This window comes from Pseudopipra pipra, chromosome 3 (genome assembly GCF_036250125.1).
Source record: "Pseudopipra pipra isolate bDixPip1 chromosome 3, bDixPip1.hap1, whole genome shotgun sequence".
In the NCBI taxonomy this organism is placed as follows: domain Eukaryota; kingdom Metazoa; phylum Chordata; class Aves; order Passeriformes; family Pipridae; genus Pseudopipra; species Pseudopipra pipra.
This window is the reverse complement of record NC_087551.1, coordinates 96,572,810-96,594,349: the sequence shown is the minus strand read 5'-3', so window position 1 is coordinate 96,594,349 and position 21,540 is coordinate 96,572,810. Positions and strand designations below refer to the sequence as shown.

General features: G+C 37.1%; 1 protein-coding gene across 2 annotated transcripts in view; it reads left to right on the top strand.

Moving 5' to 3' along the window:
- Positions 1-21,072, top strand: part of SH3YL1 (SH3 and SYLF domain containing 1) — a 50,711-nt gene extending 29,639 nt beyond the window's left edge. For both annotated transcript variants that reach the window (XM_064650430.1, XM_064650429.1), the window contains exon 10: positions 20,472-21,072. In XM_064650430.1, coding sequence (XP_064506500.1) covers positions 20,472-20,671 — 200 coding nt within the window. In that variant the 3' untranslated portion in view covers positions 20,672-21,072. The remainder of the gene's footprint in view (positions 1-20,471) is intronic.
- The last annotated feature ends 468 nt before the right edge of the window (positions 21,073-21,540 follow it).

Sequence of the window (21,540 nt, the reverse complement as noted above, 5' to 3'; positions counted from 1 at the left end):
TAGAAATACCCACTGACAAAAAAATTTTGACAAGTGTGCTATAAGAGAAATGTGTGTCCAAATCTCCTCTTGATGAGTGACGTTTGACTTGGGCATTTTTATTTTCATTAAGATTAAACACCACAACAAGAAAGTAAAAAATATTTCATCTGAAGCCAATAAAATTCAGCTGTCTCTGTGGTCTCAGGCTAACTTCTTCCCAGTGTATTACCTGAATTTTTGTTTTTCTATGTTGTCAGAAAGCATATTGTTAAAGTCTACCTTTCTGGGATGTTGTCAATGTTTCAGCATTTTCTTCTTTCAGTCTCTTCTGGATCAAGATTATTTAAAATTATGTAATCATTCTGAAGTTTCCTTTGCCAACTTGAATTGTAGTTAAACTGAATTAAAAGATTTTAAGTAAGATTACTAAGTGGGTTTTTTGTACCTGATATCTGCATAAACCTGGAATCCAGAACCTATTGTTTTTAAGGATAGGAGAAGACTCCATGGTTCACCGTGAAGGGAAGAATCCATTTTGCTTTTAAATTGGAAATTAAATCATCCATGGAAACATGATAAAATCAGATATATGCATATTCCTTTAGGTGCTCCGTATATGTGCTGTGTATTTGAAGCTGGAAAAAGGGCCACTTTTTATTCTTCTGTTTATTAATTACTCCTTTTCCAAGAAAGGAAGAGATTTGCTGTAGGATCAAGTAGAACTGTTTCACATTGTAAGGAAGCACCCTCATTAAGCTGTGCAGTAATCTGTTCCTTCTATACTATAATTTGATGAGGAACTCTAGCAGATTATAAACTGTACAATCAGTAAGACAGCTCAGTGTGACAAATAGGTATTTGTTTTACAAAATTTTTACAAAGTGAGATATTTCTGCCATGTTTCTGCCATAATCCTTCATGACATCGTCTACTAATTTTGTAAACTAAAGTATGGGAGTTTTTGTTTTGTTTTAAGCGTTTTAGCTAAGCTTGGTCTATTTTTGTGTTTTTCGTGGCAAGACTTGTGACATGTTTATATTTAGTTACCAGAAAAATAAAACATCCATCTGGTGGTTCCCCACAGTATTCATTTTCTTGCTATTATGAGCTCTTTCTTAATACTAACCAAACCTAGGAAATCCCAGGAAATTATTTTTGAGGCTATTTTTATCCCTGATTCACTTTTACTAGGATCGTACTATTACTATCATGAATGTGATTAGTCAGATAATCAAGCTGCTTATGGCTTATGTTGTGGCAAGCTGGGAGGAAATATGTAGCATGCAGGACTTCACTGGCCATACTGAAACAAAGAACTTGATGCATATAATCAGCTAACTCAAAATACAACACTGCACAGAGAGATTGAGGTCAGACATGCTAGAAGAAAATTGGGGTCTTCCTGATGTGTACAGGCGTGGGCAGAGAGCTGTTGTGCTAAATATGAAACAGATCCTCTGCCATGAGTAACTATTTTTTCTTGGCATTTTTTAATGCCGAGAATAAAAATTTGGAAATTAGAGCTAAAGCATAGAAAATGTCAGTGCAATCTATGCTTATTTTTTAAGTGTAAAACACCACTAAGGCAATAATTCTGATTCATAGCATTAAAATATGAAATTCTTCACAGTAACATACAAATGGTAAATGGTACAGGTTAAAGTCTTGTCTGAAGCCATTGTAACACAGAGAGATTAATGCTTTAGTGTATTTGTAAAATATATGCTTAAAAAGCTTTTTCAAAGCTGTATACTGTATTAGTATTTTCTTTGTGTTGTTGAAGTAGTAGGACAAAAGCAAGTTTAAATTGCTTTCCTATCTATTTATCTAGAAAAGCCTTTGGGAGTATGGGAGCTTGTGCTTCATTAATAGTAATAGAAGCCAAACAAAAATGTTGACTACCTCAAGGAAGTGATAGATACACAGAATTTCTATCCAGACTGTGGTAAAATGCCTTGTGCATGATTGACATGAGACAAAAGCTAACAGTGTTCTAAGGAATGGCGATCTTTTTGCAGTAAAGGGTAGAGTGATACTTTATCAATCCATCTTGATAGCAGAGACAAAAACATCTAATTTATACTAAATGCTAAGGGAACACTGATAATACTTTCCTTTCTTTGGAAATTGATTACTTTTTACCCCAGTTGAGCACCCACTTTAAATATATTTTTCCATGAGCAGTAGAATTAAGTGCCACGGTTCTCCAAAAAGTGATGTGTTCTCTATCATGATGGGACCTGGAGTCCTGCATCTACTGTAGCTATGCTGGTTCAGTGTTACGTTGTGCAGATCCTCCAGCTGGATATTGATGATTAAACCAAGAAGATCATTCACCTTTTGTGGAAAAACTGTTAGTTCCTGATTAAGAAATAGGAGGCCATGCAAAAAGAAATCAGTAAGGCAAACACTAGTGTAAGCAAAATTAGTATGACAAATAACTGTTCTAGAAATGGTGCAATAATGGTTCTCACTTTTACAAAAAGACAAGGTTTCAAGAAACTTCTTACCTGTTCATGGGGAGGTCTAGCAAGGATTGCATCGGGGCTTCTCTGGTTACATTCCGTTGGGTTTCTCTTTCTCATTAGCAGTCTTATTGCCATATTAGGCAACCTCAACTGAAAATTACTCCCGTAGAAAGGAAGTGAAGTATTAATTTTTCCATGTACTATGAGACTTGAACCCCTCTTCCCCCTTTTCCCTCAGTGGTGCATGTTTGTCCTTTTAGCAACTCCTTTGCTCTTTAGCAAGGAAGGTGTCAAAAGAAGATTAAAAATAAGAAAAATAGAAAACTCCTCTGCAAGGAAAAATGGAATGGAAAAACTAGGTCTGGTACACAATTTTATGTATTAGTCCCTGCCGTAAGGTTCAGACTGTGTCTTCTCTACTCCTGTCAGTTCTGCTGTTTGTCAACAACTACAGAAGGATGAGGAAGAATTTGAGATTAGTGGTACAGCTGGGTATGGGACAGTAGAGAAAGTTTGGAGGTACTGTTGGGGGAAAAATCTGTCTTCACATTTGTTGCACGTTGGGCAAATCTGAGTTAGTGGCTGAATGCCATCTGGAAGCTTGAATTTCCTCATGCTTGAACTAAGGGATATTTTTTTTTCACAAATGTAGTTACTGTAAGCTTTTTCTTTTGGAAGAGCATCTACACATCCAATATTCCACTTGACTTAAAAGTATACATAGCATTTTATCATGTTCATAGAAGTATGAAAATACTGTTAATACCATTTTTAAATTTCAACTGAAAATTCCAGAACTATTTGTTGTTTCATTTCAATAACTTTATCATAACTGTACTTTTTGGCCAGGCCAATGTAGTGAGTATTCTGCAAAGTTTGGCTCTGCTCAGCTGGGAAGTGTAACATGAACCGTAGGTGATGATGACAGTCCAAGATGCTTCATCCTCCTGGTGGTGGAAGTTGCAGGTTGCAGAGTTTTCACTGACCAGTTTAGGCTCTAGTTCATGGGTCTGTGCTGTTTCTAATTCTTACTGAGGTTGTTCTGTGATGAATAGGGGTATCTACCTTTCTCCCTCCAGTTTAGACTGTGATAGAACGATTACAGGATTGCACCGTGGGACACTGTAGGTGGAAGTACAATTACTTGGGTCACCATTTGGCAGAGGAGAGGAACATCTATGGAATACCTTTTGAAGTTATTAGTTGATGGAGCCTGTGGTATAGGTAGAGTTAATAATGGCTGTACTGGTGTTGGAGTAACATAAAAGCAATGAAAATAAGTAACTGTGGCAAGAATAAATCCTAACATAGATACCAGCAGCCCTTGAGCCCCTTAGCACAACCAAAGTTAACAAAGAGTTTTCTATATATTGCAGGTGTTCATATAATATAAATGTTATCATGAAAGTGCTAGACTTCTTATTAAGACAGTTAGCAGATACTCACTAGTTCCTATTACAGAAAGCAGTTTCTGAATCTCCCATAATTACTGGAAACTTCTTCCTGCTTTTCATCTATATTTTTTCTTAGAAAGATTAAATCATTTTTTTTCCTCATGCTTTCCTGTTCTTTAGCTAAAATACTTTTCTGTCTGATTTCTTTGTCTGGTAGTAGTAACCTCTTTCATCTGTGAAGCTGTGAAATAACCTCCTTCTTTCTCTGAAGCTCATTTTGATGTCCCCTTGAAAACAGGTTTTATGTTCTTGGTCATCTACTTTCTCAACCAGTTTAAAATATTGATGATGAGGACTGTGAACAGACCTTCAGATGAGGCCTTTTGCAATAATATTATTTGGTATGTTTCCATATGAAACACCTCTTTGTCTCATATAATTTTATTATTTTTAACCATTTTTCTAACCAGTCCAGAGAAGTATTTCTCTGTGCAAGGCTGAAATTATGAAATTTCAATCACAAAACACTTCCCTAGAAAACGGGCAGAAATTATATAGAATTGTTGCATTTACTACTTTTTTTTTTTTCTTGAGGCTGTAGATTGTTTCCTAGACTAGAGTAAAAGCTAAGACTTCTATCAAGTGAACTAGCTTATGTGCCAATAATACCATTTGAATCTGACAGTACAGAGATTTGAGAATCAAAATGCAGAGACAGTATATTCAGGTTGAGATGCTAACTTGGTGTATGTAGAGGAAACATGGAGAAGCTTCTCAACATAAAAGATCTGCAAATCATTCCTAAATCATCAGTTTGACCTGAATAAAACAGAGTTCAGTTCTTGTCACTGTACTTTACTTTTCAGAATATGAAGGTTATGCACCTCAGCTTTTGCAGTATGATTTCATCACAGGCATTATTTGCATTAATGTAGTCTTGAACATGATAAAACCCTTGACATTGGTACAGTTTATTTGACCATTTCAGTTTGAATTAAAATGTAATTATTTTTTGAAAAGTCAGAAAAATCCAAAAAGTAATCAGCAAAAGTACTGTTATGGAATTGACTCTTGCAAGCAGGAGATGGGGAGTTTTGTATCCTAAATATCAAATACATCCACAGATGCTTAACAAAAAAGGCACTTCTTTAATGCAAAAGCTGAGTGTGCTGAAACAAAGATAGAAAGCATTCCATCAGCACATGAAGATGATGAGCCAGCATGTTCTCTACTAGGCCAGAAACTCAAAACCAGCGAAATACGTTTTATACTGAATGAGCTAAATTTGCACAGTAACTTAAACTTTAAATATAGTCGAGTCTGTTTCAACCGTCAGTTTTGTTTGCTAGACATGGCACTGTTCAGTAGCAGCAGGAGTTGGTGACTTGGAATCTGCTTTGAAATGATCCATTTCCGGCTTATATAGAAGAGGTCAAAAATACTTGAGCCATTTTCTGGGTTTTGTGAGCCTCTTATATTAAAAGTGTATATAATACCTCCATTCCATGCATACAAATTTTCAGCTGATGATGAATTTCTTGTCTGTTGAGGCTTTGGAGCAAAATTGAGGGTGGTGTACCTTGGTATGGAACATCTCTGGCTAACTTTGCTTTGAACAGTTTTTTTCCAGCCACCATTTCTTTGTTAAGGGAGAATGTAGTTATTAAGTTATTCTGAAAATCAACTGGAAGGCTTTGTAACATTGGAAACCTGGACAAAGTATCCAGTTGAAGTAATATATAACATCTATCTTGGCAACTAATTCAGAAAATAGGGTTGGCTGAGACAGTCCCCATGGAAGAGGAAGAGGGCTTAACATTTCATTTTGCTCTCCTTTCAAGAAGTGGGGTATACATTTAGTACCAAGGCATATTAAAGAGTGTAGTTCCTGGAATGGTACAGGCCTTCCTTGATGATCCATGTACTTTGAACACATATTCTACTGAATAAAGGGAAACATTGTACCCTTCTTTAAATAGGGTGGAAAGGAGGACCCCAGTAACTACAGACCTTTCAGCCTCACCCCCCGTGCCTGGGAAGATCATGGAACAGATCCTCCTACAAGCTATGCTAAGGTACATGGAGAACAGGGAGGTGATTCAAGAAAGTCAGCGTGGCATCACCAAGGGCAAGTCCTGCCTGACCAACCCAGTGGCCTTCTATGATGGAGTGATTCCATCAGTGGACAAAGGAAGGGCTACAGATGTCATTTCTCTCAACTTCTGTGAAACCTTTGACGTGATCCCACAGAACATCCTTCTCTCTAAGTTGGAGACGTGGATTTGATGGGTGGACTGTTTGATGAATAAGATTTGGTTGGATTGTCACATCCAGAGTCCTGATGGACATCAATGACAAATGGTGTCCCTTGGGGGTCCATATTGGGACAAGTGTTGTTTAATGTCTTCATTAATGACCTAGATGAAGGGATCGAGTGCACCCTCAGCAAATTAGCAGATGACACCACGCTGAGTGGTGCAGTTGACACACCTGAAGGATGGGATGCCATCCAGAGGGACCTGGACGAACTTGAGAAGTGGGCCCAGGGGAACCTCATGAGATTTAACAAGAGCAAGTGCAAGGTGCTGCACTTGGGTCAGGGCAACCCCCAGTATCAATACAGGCTGGAGGATGAACAGATCGAGAGCGGCCCTGCTGAGAAGGACTTGGGGGTCCTGGTGGGTGAGAGGCTGGACATGAGCTGGCAATGTGCACTCACAGCCCAGAAAGCCAAACATGTCCTGGGCTGCATCGAAAGCAGCATGGCCAGCAGGTCAAGGAAGGGGATTCTGCCCCTCTAGTCTGCTCTTGTGAGACTCCACCTGGAGTCCTGCATCCAGCTCTAGGGTTCCCAGCACAAGAAGGGCATCAACCTGTTGGAGCAAGTCCAGAGGAGACCACCAATTGGATTAGAGGGGTGGAGCACCTCTCCTATGGGGAAAGGCTGAGGGAGTTGGGGTTGTTCAGCCTGGAGAAGGGAAGGCTTTGGGGTGACCTAACTGTCAGTACTCAAAGGGGACCTACAAGAGAGATAAAGAAGGACTTTTTACAAGGGCAAGTAGGAATGACTGCAGGGGGGGATGACTTCAAACTAAGAGAGGATAGGTTTGTATTAGATATTTAGAAGAAAGTCTTTACTGTGAGGGTGGTGAGGCACTGGCACAGGTTGCCCAGAGAAGTTGTGGATGCCCTGCCCCTGAAAGCATTCAAGGCCAGGTTGGGTGGGGACCTGAACAAACCTGATCTAGTGGAAGGTGTCCCTGCTCATGGCAGGGAGGTTGGAACTGTATGAACTTCCAACCCAAGCTATTCTATGATTCTTTGATTTTGAAATTGCTTAAATCTACAGCTGCTGTAACAAAACAGGCATCGTGTTCTGGGTATAGAACAATTCTTTGCCCATAAGTGACAGTAGGATAGAGAAATGCAACTCATGCTTTCTCTACCTCTTCAGAGCAGGTTTTTGTAACTGATAGCAAAATAGGCATTTATGGGGCATTTAAGGAATACTGTTTTACCACAGTGATAGTGAAGCTCATTTACCCCCAAAAGTCCATCCTTGTTTCTTAGACATGAAGAATTGATTATTTTCAGATTTCAATGTTGAATTTAAATATTTTGAGTTTCTTAAGAAGCTTTTTTATTTTCCAGAAAATAGAGAAAAGTGGTTTTGTTTACTTACCCAAACAAGCCGTATTTGACAAAAAAACCAGCTAAGGCAAGAGATTATTTTTTCTGAGTGTGATTTGCTGAATATCATGTCTCCTGACCTTTGATCAGATGAGCATTATTGGAGATTATTTGGATCAATGGTGGCATATGACATACTTCCAGTATCTGTACAGAATATATCTGATTATAGCAGATTAGTACCTGTAGATATAAAATGTCAGATCTACTGTGCATATTTAGGCCTTCCCAAACATCTGTTCAGTGAGATCTGAGGTTGTTTTGTGTATGCTGAGGGGTTTTTGAGGTGAGTCTACTTTAAAAAAAAAAAAATTAAAAAGCCATTAAGAAAATTAGTAGTTTAATCCGAATAGAACATTTGATAGTTCACTTATGTTTGTTTTCACTTGGTTTGTGATTTGTCCAGAAACTGAAATGAAATTTGTAAGTAGATATACATCTGTTCTGCTCTAGAAGCTGAGATAAACCCCTTTTGTCTTAAGCTAAAAGCTGAGAGGTGAGAGCTAAGAATATAGAAAATGAGCACATTAGGTGGAGAAAAGAGCTCATCTGTGTACTGGTGTGATTCAAGAACTGAAATTATTTTCATGACTTCTAGTATTTAGGATAGAGATAGGCTGCTATTTTTCTTTCTAAATGAGAGTTGCTTGAAGACTTTTTTTTCTAAGTAGGCATTAGAATGTGTAATATTTTGTTGCCATATAAGAGCTGAAATGTTAGTTTATTCAGGGTCACACTGTGTAATATACTACAATATGGTTCTTCTTTACTCCCTTTTCCTTAGGCCCCACTGGCTGATGTTTTTTCTTGTCATGAGAGAAGAAAGCCATGACATCTTTTAGTTCATTGCCCTTTTGTTCTCTGTGTAATAACTCGTATGAGACTTTCCTTCATCCTTTCTCTAACTTTCCTTACTTCATTTCTATCTTAAGTCTTTGAACAGATCATTTGCTGCTTTCCAAAGATGCTGCTGCTTTAGGGCTGTTGCCAGGCATAAGGAATGATAAAGCCTGAGAACAGACCAATAAGGGCCTACTAAGTGAATATTTTGTTTCTGCTTATCATGACATTGTAACTTAGGTAATTCGGTAATTTGACTTAACTTTTGTGCATCCTAGCTGTGAACATGAACTCAAAATCATCACCTTTGTGGTTCTGAGCCCTAACTTTGAGCCAAAGCTGACATTACCTAAACAATATTTGTTAGAAACTACTTAAAAATAGTAAGGCCTTGGAATTAAGTATCATCAGACCATGGACTATTAACTGCATTAAACTTCTGCATGCATTAAACATTAAAAATGTTTAAGACCTAATGAAGTCCCTGTCTCCAAGATGCCAATTTTCTAAAAGTCACATGGAATGAGACTCTGTATCTGTCCTGTTTGTATTATTGCATGTGGTCATAAAGGGGATATTTTGAGGCAGTGTTCTTTCAATATTTTATAATATCACTTTGGAATTTTTTTCTTTTATTTTCATTCCAGGAGGTAACTCATCCAGTCCTTTTTAATAAAGGAATTACATAATATATGCAAGAGGTTTATAGATTTGAGGAGATATTCAAACTGGTAGTCACATCCGTTGCAAGCCATGTATTTACTATTTCAGAATACTGTTTTCAATTGTAGTTTTCATCATTTTCATTGCTTTCTAAACTCATGAGTGGAAAAATTAGTTGTAGAAAAAGATTATTTTTTTGTGTATGTGCATGTAGCAATAAATGTAAAATTATGTACTTTTGTAGCTTTATTTCTTCACATACGAGTATCTTTATATGTGTTTTCAGAGGTATTCTATGCATGTTTGACTCTTAAGGCAATGTAAATGAAATAATTTCCCTTGCTTTGTTTCTAAGGAGACAAGTTTAGCATACATGTATGCTTTCAGATACTGAAGAATTTCTAAGATTGCTTTTAGAATATCAACAAAGTGTGTCTTCAGTTGTTCCTTTGTTCTAGTTCACAGTGTGACTCATTAGACTTATTACGATCAAGATCACTGTCAATTCACATATTTTGAATTTAAACTTTTCATTTATTCATATAATTTCCTAGTATTCATTCCTGATTTAAAATGCTTTAAGACAATTATAAAATGTAATAGTGACCTAAGGTGTGAGATCCTTAGCATTAAACTGAGCAGCTTTCAGGAAATTGGTCTGTTGAAATAATTAATGGTTTCCTCAAAAACCCAGCACTAAACCGTTTATTACATCTTGTTGCCACATACCCCCTCTCAGTTCTCTTCCAGTGCTTCTTTGACTATCCCTGATGCAATTCACCTAAGAAATCAACTCTCTGTAGGGCATTACTTTATGTTCATAAGTTATTTTCATAGCAGCTCTTCTACAAAATAGTTCAGAAATAGACTTAAAATGTAATGGAAACCAAGAAGGTAAGTTTAGATATAGTAAAAGGTCGATACTCCCCATTATGACTGATTATACATAACCAAGACGTTGGATTTGCCTCATTCTTGAAAAAGGTGCTGTATCACTGAGGCTATTAGTACTTTCAGCTTTATAATTCTTCAGAGAAAAGAAAGCTGAAGAATTAGCATTGTATTGAACAACACACCATCCAATTTCTCTGTATTGGTGGTCCAGTACACAATTAATGCTTTGACTTCAACTTGATTAATGCTTTTCTTAACTATTTTCTAAATTAATATCAACAGGTCAGTTTTAGGCCTGTTTCCTTAGACTGTTTGAAACAGCTGCACCTTTTACATTATGTGCTCATATTTCTTCTTACAGTCGGGGAACAGATAAAGGCACTAATCATGAAGACATATTTATTTTCCCTCCTAACTTTGCACCTCTCTAGTTTTCTGTTTGCTAGCTTCCTTTTTTTGTTGTTGTTTTTTTGTAACCTTGGAATAGGTTCCATTGTTGTACACAGAGATTTCTCTCCTTTCAGAACCGACTAATATTAAAGCAGTTTGTAGAACCGATGACTTTTTGTTGGATTAACACTCATCAATTAATGAGTAACATCTATGTTCAATATTGTATTATGTTGTATTCTAATATGGCCCTGAGTGTTTACAGTTCTGGGATACGGAATACATCCATTCGTATTCAAGATCTCTCTATATATATTTAAGTTTCTTTACACAGAATCACTGAATATTCTGAGTTGGAAGGGACCCACAAGGATCACTGAGTCCAACCCTTAGCCCTGCACAGGACCATCCCTAAGAGTCACACTGTGTGCCTGAGAGCATTGTCTAAATGCTTCTTGAACTCTGTCAGGTGCTGTGACCACTTCTCTGGGGAGCCTGTTCCAGTGCTCAACCACCCTCTGGGTGAAGATCCTTCTTCTGATATCCAACCTAAACCTCTCCTGACACAACTTTAGTCCATTCCCTCGGGTCCTGTCACTGGTCACCATAGAGAGGAGATCAGTGCCCGCCCCTCCTCTTCCTCTCACAAGGAAGTTGTCACTGCAATGAGGTCTCCCCTCAGTCTCCTCTTCTCCAGGCTGAGCAGTCCAAGTGACGTCAGTCACTCCTCATACGGCTTCCCCTCAAGGCCCTTCACCATCTTCATCGCCCTCCTTTGGATGCTCTCTAAGAGCTTAATATCTTTCTTATATTGTAGTGAATTATGTACACATCCCCGTTATTTTTCTCCATCTTTGTTTTTAGTTTTTGTAACTTCATTAAGATTCTGCTAAATAGATTTGACCCCTTAGCTACCTGTTGTCTAGCTTTATTACATATTCTGCATTCAGCTCAATCTTCAGCTAAAAGAGTGTCTGCTACGTCACTAATATCTCTTCTGTTCTTGTACCTCAGCTTTCTGTGGCTTCCAGTTCCTCCAGTGTTTTCTGCTCTCCTTCCCCTTCCATTTTAAATTTGCTGATTTCTTCATTCAACAAATGAACAAAAAATGTTCTGACAGAGTGCTGTGCTGATTCATCCCAATTTTTTTTAATTACTATTTTCACATTCAGAAATAAATCCGTGATCTCCACAAAATGAGTTCTCTGTTCCTTCAATTCTTTCACATTTCCATTTAAACAACTCTTTATTTAATGGTACTGTGAGAGGTCAGTTACCTAAAGGCCTTTTACCCAATGATAATATTCTGTTTACTCATTTTCAGGAAACAATAGGTTCATCTGAATAGAAGTGGAGAACAATAAGTTCAATGAGTGGAGCAAGGAGTCACTGATATGAGGTAGCTAAGTTATTTTTAGTATAACAGTCTGAATGTTTGAAATAATTTTTTTTACTACAAAACATAAGGAAGATAAATGTCAAGAAAGAAAAGTTTCAGCCAAAGGACAGTTTTGGCAAACAAACAAACGAAAAAAGGATGTATACTAGTACTGAATTACTTGACACTAGACATTAAGGGAGCCATCTTAGCAACAGGGAGAGTACAGCTCTGAAATAGCCTTCCAAGATGACTAATGGGGGTAAAAAGAGGAGTGGCCAAAAAGGTGGTTTATTGTCTGCCTACACACCAGACTCTGACATAGGTCTCAGAGAATGTGCTTTATTTTGTTATGTGCTGCCAGTCTCACCTGTATGGAGGCCTTGCATTACCAGAGTGTTCTTCAGGTTCTAGCCAGGGTCTGTCCCCTCAGACCAGTCCCTAGTGTATATTTCAGGAGGATTCTGATACAAATATAATGATTCTACTCATCCTCATCTCATATCTTCTCTATACTTTATAGCTTTCACAGATGCAGATTTTCTTTGTTTTATCCCCCCTCCCCCTCTCTCTCTCTGTCCCAGGTATCCATGATTTTGATGATTTTAGTATGACTGTCCTTAGTAAGTGGGAAGTTAGCATGTGCCAGAGACTTTCCCCAGCAGTCGATATGAATGAAGGTACTCTGATTTGGAGACATCAAGTTAATAGGGAAAAGGGAACATAACATGGAAAGGGCCAGTACTGCTCCATTCACTGATGTAAATGTAACTGTTACTACCAAGTCTCTGCTGACTTCTTTATAATCACATATTAGAAATTACATTCCATCCTCCTGTATGTAACCTGATAGATTAATTTTCATCTTCTGTTTTCTTTGGTAATATCTGTGATCCCTGAATTCTGTTGCTGAGCTGTTTCTGTAATTGCATTTACATGTATATTTCAAGTGTCTCACTGAGAAGGCTTCCATATCAGCCCTCTCTTTTTCTGTTAAGATTTCCCAGATAAATATCCTTTGTCCTTTTAATTTGCTAGATAACATTTGCTGCAAAGAAATATTTCTGTTTCTCCCTGACTTTGGTACTTTTCTCTTAACTAATTATGAATTAAAGCTAAAAATGGCCAAACAGAATCTGAAACTTCCTGTTGCTGACCATTGCAGAGCTTGTGTGTTCTTCAACTTAAATTTCTTTAGAAGTTCCCACTTTCGCTGTAGGAGCAATGAGTCCTATAGATGTTCTCTGAATACTATTTTAAAGGTGCAGCCTTTTCTTTGTCTCCACTTGTGTCTACGCTTTTGTCCTGTTATGATTCAATTGCTGCAACATCCTTCTCTGTGACCTTTGCAAATTCAATATTCCTTTACTCTCATCTAGATTCAGTTCTTGCATCAAAGTTAATTTCCTTCCCTATCATTTTGTCCATCCTTCACATTCCTCCACTGGCTCTCATGTTAAGTATGTCTTTGAGCTCAAACAGAACATAAAGCACTCCCTGACAGATCCAGCTTTCATTTCAGTCTTGTTAGCATTACAGATTTAACTTAGTTCACTTACCTACTTCAAAGTTGAACTTAAGCTGTTTCTCCACCTGCCTTTAGGCACGATTGTGGCCCAATGCTTCTGCATTCCTCAAATCAGAATTTTATATCTTTACTTCCTACTATCAGGAGCCCTAGCACAACTTCAGAAGCTCTCTCTGTCATTAGTTACCTTGATGCCTTCAGAATTTACTATATGCCATTTTCTTTGCCCACCCCTTGCCTTTCACATTTTAATGCATGGTATGCTGGATCCAGCAGAAAATGTATCTCTCTGGTGCCTGCAGCCGCTACCTTTCCTGAAATGTAGTTCAATAAACCTCAAGGCTTGCTGAGCTCTCCCAGATCCAAAAGCACTCCCTGACAGATCCACCCTTTATCTCAAGGTTTAGTGAAGGCAATATAAAGGAGGAAGGGCAGTGTAGTCACTGAAAGAACTGGACCAGTTCAGACCCCTAGTGATTGCAGAAGCTGAATAACTGTTGCTGTCTGGATTCTGTACTCAGATTCTAGTTCCACCCTTAAAGCTGGCTTTGACTGTAATGCAGTAACTTGTATACCTCTCAATGAGCAGTAAGATAATTGTTGCTCTTTTCTATCCTTCACTTCTCCTGGAAGGATCCAGTGTTATCTTTTAGTTTTCAAATCTAGCTCTATCAGTTGAGGAACACAGCAAATGCAGACATATCTGTAAGATCCTTACTCTTGCCATTTAATGCCTCATCTCATTTCTGGTATTGCTTGTCCACCAATGAATCTTTCTCTTCAGACCCTTATTTTATTAAACTCTCATCCTTGCCTTAATCATAACAGTAACCCCAGTCACTCTGTCAGTCCTAGACTAAACTGATTTGTTTTTACAAAAAAGGACAGTCATTCTAGCTTCTCAGGGAACTGCTAGAGCTTTTTATTATATATTTGAATTTCTACTCTCAGCTCAGTTGTATCATCACAACACATACTTGCCGTCCTTACTAGACCTCCTTACTAGACTAGCAGTTAAATAAGTCCTTTCATTGTAACTACTAGTTAAAGCTCAGCAAACATGATGTTCAGATGGCACCTTACTTGTTTCAGTATGTGCCCATTGCCTCTGTCACTGGGCATCACTGGTAGTTGGGGCCTGACAATAGTCTTCCTTTTTAATGTGCTAATTTAGGGCAAACATCTTTTGGGCATTTTAGCATAACCAATATATGTATAAACACACAGTATTTACACTCATAGGCATATCTTAACAGGTGGTGTTGTCCAGACCATTTTCCAAGGCTGGCCATTAAAATTTCCTATAAAGTCTTCATTTTCACTGGCACCAACTATCATTTTTTACTCAGAGATTTGCAATGGGCCCAGTAATTAACCTAGTTCTTCAGCCTACTTTGGATTCTTTTCTGAACTCTGATTATAAACTCAATACTAATCCTTTCCAAACAAAAGCCCAGCATCCCATAATGGGTAAAAAACTAAGATTTGTCTGTTCACTGCTAGTAACATCTCTCATCCTCAACCTATGAGCAGTACCTGATCCTTTCAATGCCCTGAGCAGTGTACTAATATTCTAAACCTTTCTGATACTTGATATGTTTGTTTTCAAAAGCATAGGTGTTTGCATCTACCTAATCTGTTGGTTGTTTTCCATCATTTGGTCTGTTTCTTGGTTTTCTCTTACTTCTGCACAAACAGGGTCCATGGGGTTGCTTAGTTTTCTAGGTCTCCATTTAAATGATGAGAATTCTATTACAGCTTTTCTGTAAGTTGACAATGTTTGGTGGAGCTTTTATGCCAGCACTATACAACTTCTGTCATCTCTGATGCTAGAGACTCATCAGACTTGTAACATTTTGTGGCAATTCTAGTCACTTCTCTCTACTTTAAAAAACACAAAGTAGAAGTCAGAATATGAAATGTGTTGCTCATTCAGATGGATTTTTGAATAGCAGTTACTATACCCATGCATTCTAAAGGTTGCACAAAAATTTTGAGTAAGATAGAGACACTATTCAGTATATCTACATAGACACATTTTCATATGATATGTTGTGTTCCAATAAAATAAATGTTATAACCTTTCAACTTCAAAAGAAACTGGACTCACAGTCCATTTACTGAAGGAGGTATTTAGCAGAACATGCATAATATATGGACAGTCAGCAACAGGGACACCCCATCAGTGATCAGTACCCTTGATCAGATGGCCCATTGGTGGTGACAACTGAGTTGCAGGGCTGTTTTTTGCAAGCTCCCTAATATGATTTAGATGAACCCAAAATCAGCAGTAATAGTTTATGGTAGTTCAGTTATAGTTGCTATCATAGTTTGTCCTGGTTTTGTCTGGGATAGAGTTAATTTTCCTCTTAGTAGCTGGTGCAGTGTTGTGTTTTGGATTTAAGATGAGAATGATGTTGGTAATATACTGATGTTTTAGGTGTTGCAGAGTAGGGGTTACCCTAAGTCAAGGATTTTTCAGCCTCTCATGCTGCTTTATCAGCAAGTGGGCTGGGGGTGCACAAGAAGTTGGGAGGGGACACAGTTGGACACATAGCTGACCCCAACTAGCCGAAGAGGTATTCCACACCATACGGTGTCATGCTCAGTATATAAGCTCAGGGGAAAGCTGCCTGGGGGGCCACTGCTTGGGAATGGGCTGAGCATTATTTGGTTGGTGGTGAGCAATTGCTGTTCATTTGCATCACTTGTTTTTCTCGGATTTTATTTCTATCTCTTTTCGTTATTTTCCTTTTCATTAATTTTTTTATTAAATTATTGTTATTTTATTTCAATTATTTAATAGTTCTTATCTCAACCCATGAGTTCATGAGTTTTCTTACTTTTAGCCTTCCAGTTTTCTGCTGCATCCCACTGAAGGGACAGGGAATAAACTGTGTGGTGCTTAGTTGCCAGCTGGCATTAAACCATGACATAGGTGCACACATGACCCACAAAGTCATGCTAGTTCTCAAATTACTGACAATTAGCATGTTTTACAAAGTGGATGTTTAGCAATCTCACCACTAACCTCAAGTACATGAAACTTATTTCAGTTTTACTGCTGTGTCCATGGCCAAAAGCAGCATATCTTCTGCAAGCTGTTCAGCACCAAGCATTTGGTGGCTAGGGAATATATACATCTATGCTAGTAAAATTAAATTTGGGACCCACAGCTGAACTCCACTATTCTGTGTTCTAACTCAAATTTGGGGTTTGAAAGTACAAAATGATCAGGCCAAAATTATGTAAAATTCCTAATCTTCTCTGAAAACCAGTTTTAGAAACAGCCTATGGCTTTACTAATATTTTGTATGTTCACATTAGAATGTGAAAGTAGTGGCTACTATATCTCCTAGTAAATTTAACAGTGTGAAGGCATGGGCCCAAGCACTATAACTCATTTACCTATGTGGTTGTGTTGTTAGAAAACTCATTGGCATTATTCTCACCTTGCACTTTTCTAAATAATTCCTATATGTGGTTTAGTTGTTACTCCAGAATAGAAACCAGTGGGCAGTTTGATTGTGGCTCTCCTCTCTGGGTGGTGAGTGCTTGCTAGCATCTGTGTGGCCAGTCTATGCCAGTTGGCCTTACAGTCAAAGACTCTGGCACTCTTGAACTTATTCATAGAAATGTAGACATACAGTATCTGTAACTTTTTAAAAAATGCTTTTGTTCTGCAGCAAATGTGCCATAATTAAAGATAGTTTTGTCTCTCTTTCATTCACCCTGAGGCTGGTATTACAGCACACCCAAGAGGCTGTAAATTCACTCTAATTTCTACCTCACCAAGTCTTTTATCCATAGAAGTAGTCCTTAGCAAAAACTTCAAATAATTACGTTATGTAAAGATGAATAAAAATGAAAGGATATTGTGGTCAGAGTAGTTTGTTGTCGAGCATACTCATGTATGCTAAAGTATATGTATATGCTGGCTGCTGCACTAATTGATATTCAACCAAAATTTCTATGTTTCTGTTTTGACCACTGTGTTTTTGGAAGTGTGATGTGTGTATTCAAATACCAATAATTAAGGATTTCCCACAGTGTAGTTTGTTTTTATTGCAGTGTGCACACTCATAAATCTCAATGATTTCAGTATCATATGCTGTATGTAGCACTGTAGCACCATCTTGTGTGAGCTGCAAATGTGTTTTCTGTATATGCATTCAGCAATCTTCACGTTGAATAAAACAATTTTATTTAAAACCCTTTTATATGCAACTGAATTTGGGAAATGAGAACATGAAATAGCTCCCCCTTATAATCTATGGTAGATTTTGTAACAGTGCATTCATTTAAGATACTTGTTTGTTTGGATGATCCATATAAATATGAGACATGGGATGCTGCAATCTGGAGGTGATAAATATGCATTCTATCTGCTTTATGCTACAAAACTACAGAATTTAAGCACAGAAATTAGAATCTTTGTGAAAACTAAAATGAAATTAAATGAAACTATAATACAGGAAAAGCTGCTAGGGAAAATTAAGTAGAAATGGTTATGAAATATCTGACAGGAATAAAGCTGTAAAACACTTTTAAATGACAGCAGGTAGCAAATGGGGCAAGGACACGGAACTGAATGTTCATATTCAGCTGCAGTGCTTTGATGTTTCTGTATGTTTTGAAAGATACACATGTACAGGGACAAAAAGTGAGAAGAGAAACACAAAATAATCTTGTTCATATGACAGAGAAAACAATAGTTGGAGGAATAGTTGTGGTGCACTGAATGCTCTCCTACAGTTTAATATCTCACACATGCTTCTTTTTTTCCATCTTTTCATGCTTTAAGTTGTGTCTAGTTTCCCTTCATTTTTCTTCCTACTTTTACTAAGCTAATTTCAGAATACTCAGGAGTTTGTGGAAAAGGAATTATAGTCTTAATGCAAGTTCAGCCATGGAGGAGGTAACTATTAGTTGCTACCATTGCTACGTCCATCATATTATAGTGGTCTTGACAGCTCTTTTTTTGAATGTAATGAAAAGAAGCTCTCACATCACTTTTAGCACTTTCGTCTCTTCTTTTGCTCTGTCAAATATTTATGTTTTCCAAGTTTATGAACGGATTTTGGGCAGTTATAAATACATAATAACTCTAATTCTCTTTGAGCGATGATTCATTTGAACATTTAGGTGATGGAAACACATATGTTTAAGAACTCAAAATATAGGAATTTTTTGCCTTCATCGTAACATATAAATGTACTTTTACCCACATGTGCTACCTAAATGTGGCAGAGAGGTAAAATGCCCTCTTCCTTCTTATATGCAACTGAGTAATAACTGTTTCCATGCCTTAACGCCTAAAGAGTCCTGAGCCACAGTATTTTCTGACTATTATTTAATACTAGGAATAAAAAGTCAGTCTTTTACTTCTGTGGGTTTTGCTATGATTTCCTCAATCAAAATATCTATGTTCAAACCACACATTGCATAGGAGCACATCATATCATCCCAACTGCATCAAATGCTTGAATTCTTGGAGGAATATCATGTAATTTCTGAATACTCAGTCTGTCAGACTTTCAAGTGTGAAAGTAAAAGAGCTATTTAGAAAAGCTGTAATGCTGCCTATTTTGGTAGGAGTAACTGGTGAAGATATGGACCTCATAAACATTTTCACATCATAAGAAATAGTGTTGTGTGATTTTAGATCATGAATACAGATATCAGGAGAGGGAGATTGTGTGATCAAGAAAGACAGCATTTGACTTCTCTGCAACCATCTTCCAGCACATGGCCAAATAATTTTGTATTAGTCCTTGATGATTGCATCAAATCCAGATCTTGAAAGGAAAGAACTGACCTGTAGAATGAACATATATATTGACAGATGCTGGGGGAAAAAAACCTCTGCTTACCTTTGCATACCTTTGTAGCCCAATTTTTTTGAATGCTGTTTTTGTTTGTGAGTCTTGGGGGGGAAGAATTTTTCCTCTTTCTTTTGAAATGATAAAAGCAAGAAGAAGATCTGTGGGTATCAGTTGTTGAAGATAGACTCCAAGGAAAAAATGTATCAATGCTTCTCTCACCATCCTTTCTAACTCTGTGCTTGCAATGTGTAGATTAATAAGAGCTTGAGTTTCCTATTTTGCCACAGTTTTGACAGCAAGCAGGTGCAGCTAATGCTAAAAGCCTTTAATCTTGCATGCTTGAGCATTTGTGCAGCCATCATGTCCATATGAGAAGTACATCCTGAAGTCTCTCCACCTGACTGTGTAAACATCATTATTTCCTCTTAACTAGTCTTCCATGGCAACTTCAGTTTTTCCCTTCTAGATGCATTCATGCAAGAGATTTAACTGTTTTCTAAATCAACATTAAACAAAGGCAACTACCTGGTATAGTTCAGACAGTTAAAGAAATTGAGAGAAAACAGAAGTATTAGTAAATTGAGGATATTCACTTAGATTAAAAGTTCAATAGTAATAAACACTGAGACATTGGCTAAAAATTTTCAACAGGAATCGAGGCTAGATAATGATATCCAAGATTTTGATGATTTTAAAACTAGATCGGAAGACTCGTGGCATGATTCCAACACCAGTTAAGGACTGAAGGAAATATGTAAAAGACTGGTGTAAACAAAATAAAAGCCACTTGTATATGCGGTCTAAAATACCACTGTGCAAACTAACTCACTTCCAATACATCAAACTGTAATCAGTTTTTTCCACTGGCACATTTTGTGTGTTTTGTTTAACATGCAAGATACACCAAAATCCCAGGCACTGCAAACCCTGTGGAAAGAGAAGGGAAAGTGGTGTGGATATTTTGTATTTTGCCATCCTATATGCTGAGTTTTGAGTAAAAAATCAATTTCTCTGCTTTTCTATGAAAAAACTGTCACAACACATACTAAAACTAAAATCTGAGCAGGGGTTCCATTAGCAATCGTTCAGGAGGCACTCATGCTTTCTTCAACACACTTTTCACTGTCTCTGACTGTATGAGGCATACAGAAAAAATGGCTGATCTTTATTTTGTATAGAGTACTACTTTATTAAATAGATGGTGCCAATAGGTTGTAATTAAAATTTCACTTACTTAAGAATATAGTGAAAATGGAAGGGTTTTTTCATTAGTGGTTTATATGCTCAGATTATTTTGGTGTCTTTGTCACTGCTTTCTACTATTGTTTAAGAATACTGTATTTAAGAACTTAGTGTGTGTGCAGACACTAGTAATTTCCTTTCAGTAATTTTCTTCTTATTTAATTTCTTTCATTTCAGATAACTCTTGGAGTGATCCAGTAGAAGTGACAGCACTTTATTCATTTGAAGGACAACAGCCAGGTGACTTGACTTTCAAAGCGGGAGACAAAATCACAGTCACAACTAAAACAAATTCCCAGTTTGATTGGTGGGAAGGAAGAATAGGAGGACAAACTGGCATCTTTCCAGCCAATTATGTTGCCATAAGTAACAACTAAATGTGTACAGCATAAAATGTTGAGGCAGTAATATATTCATACTGAAAAATATATTTTAACTTTTCAGATTTTATTAAAATGAGATTCTCAATCAAGACTGTTCTAACAAAAAAAATGAAATGCATTGAATGATCATAACTTTCCCCTAAACTTATTTCTTAAATAAACAGTAAGTGATAATCAATTGATGAGAGTTTTATTTTTGAGCGAGTTGCCATATAAAAAGTAATCCAATTTGTGTCTAGTTTCAATTCAATCTTGCTGTGTGGATTTATTTTTTACATGAGAGAAAAACTTGTAAACAACTTAGAACTAGACATGCTGAAAAAATGCTGATTTTTATTAAAATACAATTTATGGTCTCTTTCTTTAATAAATGTGCTCAAATTTACTTCAAACCATCTCTGAGTTGGAGTTCCTTACTTTTACTAAATACAGATATTTTTTCACAGGTATGGCAGATGAAATTGCCTTTATACTTGGTTTTAAAAATCACTGTAGATATTGCAGTTTTTCTTAGTAACTATTTTAGGTCTGGTTTCTAATGTTTGTCATTGTTAGGCATACAAAGACCTTTTTTTAAATTCTAACAGTTAAGCAGTCCAGCTTCTCTGATACCTTGTCTCATATTGCCCTCATCTTTGAAGAATTTAAGCACTTCTGAAAGTTTTTTTTTAATAAAATGCATGAATAGTCCCTCAGAACATACATAGGTTTATCCTTGATTCCTGTAGGAGCTTGTTCCACAGGTGGAAGACAAGATAGAGAAATTTCTGCCTAGTACATAAGTAAGCTTGAATTCTTCCTGCTTCTTCTCATTTAAGACTTTTATAATGTTTAATCTTTAAGGAAAGAGCAACACTGAGTAA